Genomic DNA, 12848 nt, shown 5'->3' with positions numbered 1-12848 from the left:
AAGATACTGTTAATTGAACACAGACTATAGCGAGGCATGTTGTCACACTATGTGGGGTAAGTTGTCACACTGTGAACTTGATGTGAATTGATTTAAGTTAAATAACTTATGGCATATGCAATAGAGCTATTGTTTGAAATAAATATAAGGTAATATATATAAATTCCACTGAATGCATTATACAATATTTAATGTCTTTCAGAAAAAAAATTAACCATTATGAAGCACAAACCAATTCAGAAAAAAACAATAAACATTTCTTCTTCTTTTTTTAATTTTAGTTTTGGCCGACAGAAACACAAATAACATGCCATTCAATAAACAAAATAACAGCACATAAAAAAGTTTAAAATGAGTCATTTATGGAAAAAAAAACTTGTTTTTAAGTTTTTGTTTAAAAATTTAAATGCTAAAAAGAACAACAATCTCAGCTGGCATTGCACACAGATAATGCATGCTTTAATTATTTGTTGGTTTTCAAATGCTTGTGTCATTAAGCATAACTCGGAGATTGCATAGGCTTTGTGTAACACAAACACCATCAAGTGCAAATATATCCTGTCAACAGCAGCTTTGTGGGTAAGCAGCCACACAAGACCAGCTATTAGATCATATCTACAAAGAATGAAAAAGTAATTTGACATGTCACGGTAAGATATAGGAGTAATATGTGGAAACTATGTTACCAAACTAAAAATAGCACGCACTTCTGATTAGTTTTCACCTTAGTGCATTGTCCCTCTCGAATGGAATGCTTTCATTTCTGTTTATGACATCCTTATGAAGATACAGTCCAGATCGTCTTGTGTTCACTATCCACAGGGAGAGAAGATTAGGGTTTTATACATGACTGAGTGTGAATGAGTGACTCAGACACTCCTAATACAGTAGCACAGACAGCATTGCACATGAGATAAGGAGTAGAGGAGCTTTGAATGGTTGTGTGATGCCGTATCTTGTGACGAACTGCACCTCAGGACATATACTAGTACACACAAAGCGTTATTAGACAGACGAGACTCCATCATGCTTGGTCTAAGTTAAACACACTATAAAGACATACAAAACAATAGCCTTATAATGGTGTGCTGCTGTTTAGTGACTCTGCGGACTTCACCGCAACTGCACTTGTTTGAATTCAGAAAACGATTCGGGGTTAGCCGCACAAATCCACCCAAAGTATTAGTTGGTGCAGAGAACAGAATTCAGGGAGGGGTCAAGCTAAACTGTAAAAACGTGTTTTCTTTGCCGTCCACATCCTACCACAGCACATACTTTTGTCCCAGTGGATTTCTTAGGTTTACCGCTATAGGCATTCACAGCAGGGTATGTGCCAGCATATTTCTGAGCATATTTGTGATCTTTAAAACAGAGATGAGTTACTCCAGGGCCCCACCCTTAGGAATGCGAGATGCTAAAGGATTGGTCTTGCTGTCTATTAATAGAGAGCTGTTTTTGTGACATTGTTACCCAGACACAGAGCGCACAGCAACCGCGTCATTATATTTAGTCTTAAAACTACAGCAGCACCCTACCACTGTCAACTCTGGTTACATGGCACATCAGTGTTTCACATGCCCTCTGCTTGTAAACACACGCAGCTAGCGCACCCAGGAGAATGCATAGGTTCAATCCGCAACTGCACTTGTTTGAATTCAGAAAACGATTCGGGGTTAGCCGCACAAATCCACCCAAATTATTAGTTGGTGCAGAGAACAGAATTCAGGGAGGGGTCAAGCTAAACTGTAAAAACGTGTTTTCTTTGCCGTCCACATCCTACCACAGCACATACTTTTGTCCCAGTGGATTTCTTAGGTTTACCGCTATAGGCATTCACAGCAGGGTATGTGCCAGCATATTTCTGAGCATATTTGTGATCTTTAAAACAGAGATGAGTTACTCCAGGGCCCCACCCTTAGGAATGCGAGATGCTAAAGGATTGGTCTTGCTGTCTATTAATAGAGAGCTGTTTTTGTGACATTGTTACCCAGACACAGAGCGCACAGCAACCGCGTCATTATATTTAGTCTTAAAACTACAGCAGCACCCTACCACTGTCAACTCTGGTTACATGGCACATCAGTGTTTCACATGTCCTCTGCTTGTAAACACACGCAGCTAGCGCACCCAGGAGAATGCATAGGTTCAAAGACAGTGTGCCAGCACATTTTAGTGCTATAGGTTTATACAAACACTGCTTCACTCTGGTTCGTTGCTAAGAGAAGCATAAATAAGATTCACCTATTTTTGTCTTGGCGGTTGCACAGATAGTGGCACATGAAGGTTTAGTCCAAGCAAGACTTTAAAACATCACAACTGAGTTCTCAGCTATTTTAAGATGTCCGATTTTTGTCCGATACATTTTATTTTCAGGATTCTTTGAATAGAAAGATCAAAAGAACAGCATTTATTTGAATAGCTTTTGCAACATTATAAATGCCTTTACTCTCACTTTCGACCAATTTAATGTATCCTAACTATAAGTATTCTTAAAAAACTTTTGGTAACACTTTATTTTAGGGTCTCTTAACTAGTTGCTTATTAGCATGCATATTACTAGAATATTAGCCATTTATTAGCACATATTAATGCCTTATTCTACGTGACCATATTCTCCATCCCTTATCCTACCCAATACCTAAACTTAACAACTACCTTACTAACTATTAATAAGCAGCAAATTAGGAATTTATTGAGGGAAAACTCGTAGTTAATAGTGAATAAGTGTTCCCTATTCTAAAGTGTTTCCAAACTTTTAAACTGTAGTGTATAGCATGAAAAAAAAAATCATATAACACAACAAGCAAAATTATATGTAATGATTTATGCAGACTATAGGTCTCAATGACATCAACAGCATCTGTCAGCTGCAGAGTTCAGTCAAGCTCAGTGACAAATATGGATTTAGTGTCTGCTGTCTAGCGAGCTCTCTTTCCAGGATCATCGGGGGGTCAGCATACCGATGTGGCCTCTCCATTACATGCAAAACTCTCGGCACTAGTCTGAGCTGTTTGTGTGAGTAGGCTTAGGCTGGGCATCCGATGAGGCCTTGGTGAGGACTCAAGGTCCATTTCATCCTATTGGCGATAGGTTTACCTAAACTCCTCTTTCCTGTCCAAATGCTTGCTTTTCTCTGTCCAACTGTCCTAAACACTCATTTCCTATTTAATGGTCAGCAAATCCCTGCCTCTCTTCCCCCACAGTTAGAAGCCCGGGGATGTAGTTTGGTGGTGGAGACTGTGAGGAGTCCAGAACTAGGGGACACTCTGAAACAGGAGAGAGCAGAACAAAAGAAGCTGCTGGCAGACACTCACAGTGCGGCCATGGACCTTCGTTGCAGGCTGGAGAACAGTGAGAGGGGCTGGGTGAAGGAGAAATCTGAGCTGCTGGAACGCTTTGAGGCTGAGAGGAAGGAGTGGGAGAACCAGCTCATGGACATGCAGCGGAGGATTGAGGAGGTGAGTCTGTGGATGTGCGCCACTCCCCACAGCTCAGCTGAAAGAACGGTATCTTGTTTCAGACCGATTCCCTAAGTACTCCTGCTTACTTCCATGCTAAATGAACGCTCTGCAAGTAAGCCTTGATGGATAATGGTAACAGCTAAAATTGGAAGCGGTGAAGTCACATTATATAAACCTTGGAATTGCAAGTGACTGCCAAAGGAAGTTTAGCTCAGTGGTGACTGGCAATCATCAGACAGAAGCTGAGAGCTTGAAGTTAGTGGCAGTGAAAGTGCAAACATATATGCATTTGGCATATGTTTCATTAAAAGTGCATTTAAGCTATGCATATTATCAGTATGGGCACTCCTTCAAAATCAAACCAAGAACCTAGGTGTTGCTATTGCTCTATTCTCTACCATTTGAGCTGTATTTCTTAGGTCCATTTGCGACCTTTCCATAAACGAACCTTTTCCATCCAAGTCTGTCAAAGTGTAATCCCATACACCTTGACTTCCAAATGCTTAGCTCTAGACCAGTATTCCTCTAATTCAGCCCTGGAGGACCACTGGCATGCAGAGCTTAGCTCAAACCCTGATCAAACCTGTAATTTTAGTTACTAGTAACTCTGAACACCTTGATTAGCTTGCTCACGTGTCTTTGATTATGCCTGCAGCTAAACTCAACAAGGCAATGGCCCTCTAGGGCTGCATTGAGGGACTGAACCATGACCTAGATTTTTGGTAGGTGGTTACATATGCATTTTGGCAGACAATTTTATCCAAAGCAATTTACACCATATGAATGAAATAATGAATGAATGATGCATTTATATAGCGCTTTATTGTGTATTGTTGTACACCCAAAGCGCTTTACAATCATGTGGGGGGTGTCTCTCCTCAACAACCACTAGTGTGCAGCATCCACTTGGATGGTGCGACGGCTGCCACAGGACAACGGCGCCAGTGCGCTCACCACACACCAGCTACAGGTGAAGAGGAGAGAAAGTCATAGAGCCAATCAAGTGGTTGGGGATTATTAGGTTCATGGCACATATTCATGGTATAGCCTATATTTTATAATTTCATGCATTATCTGGGAATTGAACCCACAATATTGTCATTGCGAGCGCAATGCTGTTCTACAGGGATGTCCCAACCTGCTCCTGGAGGGCCATTGTACTGCAGAGTTTAGCGCCAACCCTAATTAAATACACCTGAACCAGCTAATCGAGGTCTTCAGACTAATTAGAATCTTCCAGGCAGGTGTGCTGGAGCTAAATTTGGCAGGTCATTGGCCCTCCAGAAGCAGGATTGAACAGCCCTGCTCTTGTTAAATGACAAATGTCTGAGTTTCGGAAGGTGTACCAAGGACTACATAATTGTTTTGTCTTTTCTAGTTGTACAATGAAGTGAGGACCCACCGTATGGGAAGTTCTCTGAGACCAATTACTGATGGACAAAATGCGCTAAGGCTCAGCTCATGTTCTGCCAGCACTTTGTCGAGTGCAGTAACCTATACCTCAGACGCCCAGAGCAATGAATATTCTGAAGCTTTAACCCAGCAAAGCAATGCCAGCATCGACTCCCAACCAAGTCAACTCAGTCACGCCAGTGAATCCAGCGACCAGTGCAACAGCGATCAAAGCGAACAATTAAATCAGCAAAGTGCTGATGAACAACAGGTCATAGACACTGCAGAGCTGGAAGAAATCCTGGAAAGCTGTTTGAAAAAGAAAATAGGGAACAAGTCATGCTTCATTGGACAAGATGACCTCCTTAACCCTTTCAAACGATTTCAGAGCATGGAAATATGCTGTGGAAGTGACAAAAAGAAGAACAATACTGCCCTTAATGCGGTGAGACTTTATTGTTCATACCACTCTAACGGTGGTACAAATACTAGGTCATCTTTCAGGATTTACTATTTTACTCTTGCTATACATTTTTGCCAAACCTCCTGAACTACTCCTAGGGAGCTGTAAATCCACAGTACATTTACTTATAATCCATTATATTCCAGGTTAGGATGCTGCTATGTGGGGCTAGAGATGTGCTTTATTATATTGTTTGGTCTGAGGTCTAAGGTTTGCGTCTAAGTCCTCTTATTCATCAACATCTTGTAGGCACTTAAGGAAATTGCTCGTGTGAGTGAAGAACTCTGTAGCTACCAGGATGACACAAAGAAGTGGCCTGATATTAAGAGGTAAACATTGCTGCAAACAGTTGCTACATGCATCACAAATAGATCAGTGCTTTATAATGACCTCACTTTGTTTGGTTTTCCTTCTTAGAAGCCGCAGTGAGTCAACGTTTTTTCTAAGAGAGGGTGAGTTGGTGGAGAGGTTAAAGGACAATTTGGAAATGGAAGACACAGTTTTGTACTTGAAAAACATGAGTGAAGACCTTAAATCCCTCGATGAGCAATACTGGACGAATTGGGAAGGTTGTAACATGGAATCGCAGCAAAGTGAAGCTAAGCCACAATACAACATAAGACAACAAGCCCCACCAATACCGGCCCGTAGTACATCTTGGTACCTAAGCAGTCCTTCCGTTTCAGAAATGGAGTCCATTGGAACAGAGCAAGGGTGTGAACGGCCAGGAACCCACCCAGACAGAAAGTACACCAGCCCCGCAATTGTACGAAAATTTGAAGCAATGCTTCAAGAAAATGAGGGGAAAATTCTGACAGACTCTGGGAATGTAGCCTGCACCGTGCCTGTTGATTCCAAGTGCAATATCAGCTCCTGCCAGAGCCGCTGGTCCTGCGATGGAAGTAGATTTGGCAGCAACAAGTTATCCAGATATGTACCTGTTAAGAGATGTCTCTCAAACGTGGACATTGCAGCTTCAGCCTCAGATCGCAGTCTAAACCAAATAGATGAACAAAACAAGGGTTCATCTCATCCCATGACCATGCCTACAGATTCTGTTGCATCGCCAGACTTTATTTCACCATATCCCAGTGCTACAGCTACTCCCATTAATGAGAGACTTGATCAGAAAACTGCAGAGTTCAACCGTACGCTCTTCCAGGCAGGGATGGGCGTTCTGTGTGATGAGGATATTTCCATGAATGTATCCACTGATTGTTTTCACAGTCTACCAGAGGTCATATCAAAGGACACGTTTATAGCTAGTCCTTCGAGGCACGTTAAAGACAATCCGAAGGATTTGCTCTCGGATCTTGTGGCACAGTGCCCAAAAGAGGAGGGAAGAAAGAAGGAAACAAAGGACCTTGTCACTAAGTCTTCATCTCTGCAGCAGGAACTTAGTCTAAAGCAAGACAGTGAAGTTAAGCCTTTATCGGCTTCACCAATTTCAGTTGACCAGCTTGTCCCAAGTGTTGGAGAAAAACACTTTGAACTGAGTGTAAGTCCACCAAAACTGCAAACCCAGTTGGAAAGGTCCAGCAAAGTTCTGGACGTTGGTACAGACCAACAGCAAGCAGACAAAAAACCCAAACAGACAAAAAAGGACATGTGTTGCACCAGGTCTCGGATTCTGGATGAAAATCCATGGAAGCCCTCTACGCTAGCGGCCTATCCTCGTCCGATGGAGTCTAGGTCCAACTATGGAGCTGTTGAGAGGATTCTCAAAAATTACGAGGATTTGGAGAGATCTCAGGAGCAGCAGCAGCCACAGTCCAGTCCAGGGAAGAAGGAAGACCTCGTGGACCTCTTGGAAATGTTGGATATGCAACATGAGCCTAGATCCAGTCAGAGACTAACACACACACCGCACCACCAGGCCATAGCCCACAAAGAGACACATGTAACAGTGCAGGTCAGTACTGCACACACTTCCCAACATAGACCCACGCCATTCAAGCCACAAAAGCACACACTTTCACCCGAACTGCAAACATTCAAGTACATGCTAAATGACTCAACCGAAGTGTATGAGGTGCAAGTGTAGATGACTGCGGTGTATTAAAGGGATAGTTCACCCAAACATGAAAACTCTGTCATCATTTACACATCCTCAAACCTGTATGAATTTCCTTCTTCTGTTGAACACAAAATAATATATTTTGAAGAATGCTGGTAACCAAACATTTGACGGTAGCCATTGACTTCCGTAGTATTTTCTTTCATACTATGGAAGTCAGTGGCTACCGTCCAGTGGAGGGTGAGTAAATGACGACAGATTTAAATTTTTGGGTGAACTATCACTTTAAAGCCCAAAGTAGCTAGGCCTATACTTCGTTTTTGTACGTGTGCAAAACTCCATTTGATGTTGGGCACTGTTCGCTTTCCCTCGTGTACACGTAAAAAGTGAAGTATACTTTGGTCTTAAGTAGCATTTTATTCAATACAAGAGGTCACTTTGTTTCCAATGCGTTTGCTAAAATGTCCGAGAGGCTGTGTTGTATTGTGAATATACACATGGTTAAAGAGTGCTGGAGTACCTGCAAACTTCTTCAGCTGTGACATACAGGTAAAAATTGTTGCTGTATAATAAAAATATTAAGAACACTAATTTTCATTAAAACATTTTATTTTAGTCATAAATTAATAGGTTAATAGGTTGTCTCTATAAGTGCTAAAACAGTAAAGTTAAACAGTAACTGGTGAATGTGTGTGAACAGAGATTTTTCTCAGTGCTAAATAACAGTAACATTAGACATTGCTTAGAAAGATTATAAAAAATTATTGACAACTGAAAGTTTTTTTTTTTTTTCCCAAGCCTGGAAATATTTAGAATTTATTGTTAAAATACCTCGTTCCCACAAAACCATCTAAGCAACACAATTAAAATTCCTTAAGTTGAATTTCTGTCAGAAAATATTGGCAGATTGCTCAAAGCGAGCTGCCCAGAAGCTTCTTATTGTTGGATTGAGGCTTGAGATGAAAAGAATTAGTGGCACCAAAGTTTAATTTGCATCTTTCATGTCTAGCTCTTTAGAAAACCTCAATTAACTGTTTTTTTTATAGGAGGCTAAGGTATGTGGTGTAATTACAGAAACATGTAGCCAGGAGTCTAGTGAAACTAGTCCTCTGCACGGACTGCCTGCTTTGTAAATTACACAACAAAATGGCTCGAAATGATTGTCAGATGAGTCAGAAAAGCATTAGAGAGATTTCATCAGTTCTTTTATTTTCACTTAGTTCTAAAATGGAGAACATGTGCAGGAGACAAAAGTTCAGCCATTGCCTTAAATGCAATGGCATTGAAAAAAAAAATACAAGAAACTATATATATATATATATTTGTTGGATTATGATTTTTTCCATGACAATTAGGCACCCCCTCACCCAAGTTCTAATTGCTGTGTTGCACTTATAAAAATCATCCTGTTTTATCAAATTAAGTTTTATCAGCTTACTTAGCAATTTAAATAATATATCATTTCTTTTTTATTATACACTATAGGTTTGCATCATAGATTGTGAGAATAATTCAAATTAGGCTTCTCTTTTATTAATGCAAAGTATAATTTGATTTGTGTTGAATTATGATATAAACATCGTGACGCTCTGCGATAGATCCTTACATGAAAGCACACCGAGCTAATGTAGGTTATTGTGCTGTTGACAGGAATATTTAAATCCAGTGAGATTTCATAAAAATATTTGTCTCAACAGCAATGCAAAGAGTCCTCTGTAACTATCAAGAAGAGCTTTTCACGACCTGCGTGTCCGGCAAAGAGACGTTTGCCCTCTCGTTGGGCTAGCCGCTTGTCTGTCACGTCTGCATCGACTCCCTCACCGCCACCAACAACAACACCACCACCCACAATCTTCACCCAGAGACAAACACTCACCTACTCCAACTTTCACACAGAGACCATCATCTAAACGGCCGTTAGATTACGTCCAAAGCCTTTAAAGCCGTACATGTTGCCTGATTACCTGTGTAAATACCAACAATGACTGTCCAGTTTTGTTGTTTACATTTCTATAACCATGAAATCAAACTGCCTTTTCATTCTTTTTTCTCAAAAACATGTACATTTCATTTCTACCAATGTGACTTGTTGTTTTCTGTTTTCTTAAACCAGTATTAATCTGTCGTCATATTTTATAGCTGCGAATGTAGACCTGTTTTCTGTCCGTGCTTCATATGTGGCCTCGTTTGTGTGTGAGGTCTTATGTCTGATTGAGAATATCTTTTTACCAACTTTACCAAAACCACTGACTTGTGTTATTACAGAAACTAACGGATCCTACGCTCCGTTTACCTGCTTATCTGATCTGAGACATATCATTTAGACAATGCCTTTGCAGTCCTTTTTCTTGATAATTAATATCACAAATGAAACTGTATTCAGCATTTATAAAATAAAATATTGACACTCATTCCTAGATGTAGATGTGTTTTATTCATAATCTATTTGGTCTTCTCTTTTCAAAACTGGTGTTTTGGATGTGGTGTTTTTTTTTGCATTTAATTAAATTACTTTAATTGGACTTTACCTCGCAATTGCGAGATATAAAGTAACAATTGCGAGATAAAGTCACAATTGCGAGATATAGTCACAATTGCGAGATATAAAGTCACAACTGCGAGATATAAAGTCACAACTGCGAGATATAAAGTCACAACTGCGAGATAGTCACAATTGCGAGATATAAAGTCACAATTCAGAATTGCGAGATATAAAGTCACAATTGCGAGATATAAAGTCACAATTGCGAGATATAAAGTCACAATTGCGAGATATAAAGTCACAACTGAGAGATATAAAGTCACAATTGTGAGATAAAGTCACAATTGTGATATATAAAGTCATAATTGCGAGATATATTCACAATTGCGAGATATAGTCACAATTGCGAGATATAACGTCACAATTGCGAGCTATAAAGTCACAATTGCGAGATATAAAGTCACAACTGAGAGATATAAAGTCACAATTGTGAGATATAAAGTCATAATTGCGAGATATAGTCACAATTGCGAGATATAAAGTCGCAATTGCGAGATATAAAGTCACAACTGAGAGATATAAAGTCACAATTGTGAGATATAAAGTCATAATTGCGAGATATAGTCACAATTGCGAGATATAAAGTCGCAATTGCGAGATATAAAGTCACAACTGAGAGATATAAAGTCACAATTGTGAGATATAAAGTCATAATTGCGAGATATAGTCACAATTGCGAGATATAAAGTCGCAATTGCGAGATATAAAGTCACAACTGAGAGATATAAAGTCACAATTGTGAGATATAAAGTCATAATTGCGAGATATAGTCACAATTGCGAGATATAAAGTCGCAATTGCGAGATATAAAGTCACAACTGAGAGATATAAAGTCACAATTGTGAGATATAAAGTCATAATTGCGAGATATAGTCACAATTGCGAGATATAAAGTCGCAATTGCGAGATATAAAGTCACAACTGAGAGATATAAAGTCACAATTGTGAGATATAAAGTCATAATTGCGAGATATAGTCACAATTGCGAGATATAAAGTCGCAATTGCGAGATATAAAGTCACAACTGAGAGATATAAAGTCACAATTGTGAGATATAAAGTCATAATTGCGAGATATAGTCACAATTGCGAGATATAAAGTCGCAATTGCGAGATATAAAGTCACAACTGAGAGATATAAAGTCACAATTGTGAGATATAAAGTCATAATTGCGAGATATAGTCACAATTGCGAGATATAAAGTCACAATTGCAAGATATAAAGTCACAATTGCGAGATATAAAGTCACAATTGCGAGATATAGTCACAATTGCGAGATATAAAGTCACAATTGCGAGATATAAAGTCACAATTGCGAGCTATAAAGTCACAATTGCGAGATATAAAGTCACAATTGTGAAGAAAAAAAGTCACAATTGCAAGTTTTTATCTCGCAATTCTATGAAAAAAAGGTCAGAATTGTGAGATAAAAAGTTGCAATAACCTTTTTTTTATTTTTTTTATTCAGTGGCGGAAATGGGCTTCCATACAATGTGCCACTAAAAATGTCACTTTGAATACAATGTCATTTTACATGCTTTGTACCTCACATTCCTGGATCTAAAACTCTATTTTAGTGAGCTAGTGTAGACATTTAGACTCCAACCTTGCTGTCTTTAGTAGGCTAACATACAGAATTAAGTCAGAAAATGTTTTCGCAGCTGCAGCATCCTGTCAGAAAACCTTAGCCGGCATGCCAGGACAAAGATCACCTTCCCCAGGCGCAAATCAGCTCATCCTTCTCCACATTTTTTCCGCTTCACTCAAACATGATCTTTCCCAACAGGAAGCCAGAGGCCCAACATAGGCGTCTGCGACAGAAAGATGGAGCATCTGTCGACCTGTCACTGAGCAATCTGAAATTTGACGACACTTGACTGTCGTCTAAAGGCTCCACGTGTTTGTTCCTGCACTCTTTTGGGTTTAGTACTTTGACTAGACATTATTTTATACTGTACCATTGTTTCTGGTTATAACATGTACATAATACCTTGGCAGGGTATATATATATTGTATATTTTATGTTAGAGGTTCCTTAAAACACATATATACAGTAAATAAGTAAATGAATGACATTTTAAGTGTAACTTGAACTGGCGACAATCTGTGGAGATACTAAACCAGGGGTGCCCAAACTCGTCCTGGAGGGCCGGTGTCCTGCAGGGTTTAGCTCTAAAAGTTTCTAGTATGCATAGTAAGAGCTTGATTAGCTGCTTCAGGTGAGTCTAGTTGGGGTTGGAGCTAAACTCTGCAGGACACCGGCCCCCCAGGACTGAGTTTGGGCACCCCTGTACTAAACAGTCAATGTCAACATCTTAAAACGCGCAATCTTTTTTAAACAAAACGCCAGCTTTTTTAAAGGTGTGAAAAGATCAAATGAAGTGATTAATAATGACAGCTTACTCTTGCTATGTTTGTCTCCTCAGACGAAGGACTATTCGTGAGCGTCTGTTTGGAGCCAGATAAAAATACGCGCGAAGTCTGTCCCGCGGTGACGGTGTAACCTAAACCTTAAAGGTCTATAACCTATTAATATGATCTAATAAATAATTAAAACTGTCATTTCCGTAATGTCAACCAGGCTGTAATGTAGAACTGTATAGAATACAGAATGAGAGATAAAACTGTAATCATAAATTACAATTACCACGCGTAGTTTTCCCCGATGAACATGTCTTGCATCTTTAAGTGATGTTGTGGAGAAATGCATTTGTAGGGTGTTAATTTGGGTCACCAGGTAGAAGGACAGATAAGGTTACCTCTCAGCCCTTTACAAGGTCAGTATCCAATCACAGCGGCGTAAATCTGATTGGTCTGATGTTGTTAAGGTGAGTAAAGCTATTACTTTCGGCACTAATTGAGGAGAAAAAAACAAGTCAAACATGGTGATATTTTCATCTAGCCTAAAACATCTAAAAGTTAAAGTTAAGATCAGTCAGTTTATAAAAAAAAAAAAAAATAAAAAAAAAAATA

General features: G+C 39.5%; 1 protein-coding gene across 2 annotated transcripts; it reads left to right on the top strand.

Annotated features, from left to right (window-relative positions):
* The first annotated feature begins 2885 nt into the window (after positions 1–2885).
* LOC107559036 (uncharacterized protein KIAA0408-like) lies at positions 2886–9738 on the top strand. 2 transcript variants are annotated; one of them, XM_016242759.1, is made up of 5 exons: positions 2886–3458; positions 4840–5298; positions 5566–5645; positions 5734–7228; positions 9031–9738. In XM_016242759.1, the coding sequence occupies exons 1-5, from the start codon at positions 3120–3122 to the stop codon at positions 9241–9243; spliced, it is 2586 nt and encodes an 861-aa protein (XP_016098245.1). In that variant the 5' UTR covers positions 2886–3119; the 3' UTR covers positions 9244–9738. The 2 variants fall into 2 exon arrangements, with proteins under 2 accessions (XP_016098245.1, XP_016098246.1); XM_016242760.1 differs by lacking the exon at positions 2886–3458 and adding an exon at positions 4433–4502.
* The last annotated feature ends 3110 nt before the right edge of the window (positions 9739–12848 follow it).

The sequence above is a fragment of the Sinocyclocheilus grahami genome, unplaced genomic scaffold, assembly GCF_001515645.1.
Source record: "Sinocyclocheilus grahami isolate Dianchi unplaced genomic scaffold, SAMN03320097.WGS_v1.1 scaffold672.1, whole genome shotgun sequence".
In the NCBI taxonomy this organism is placed as follows: Eukaryota; Metazoa; Chordata; class Actinopteri; order Cypriniformes; family Cyprinidae; genus Sinocyclocheilus; species Sinocyclocheilus grahami.
The sequence above is the reverse complement of the archived record's forward strand: the minus strand, read 5'-3'. Positions and strand labels throughout refer to the sequence as shown.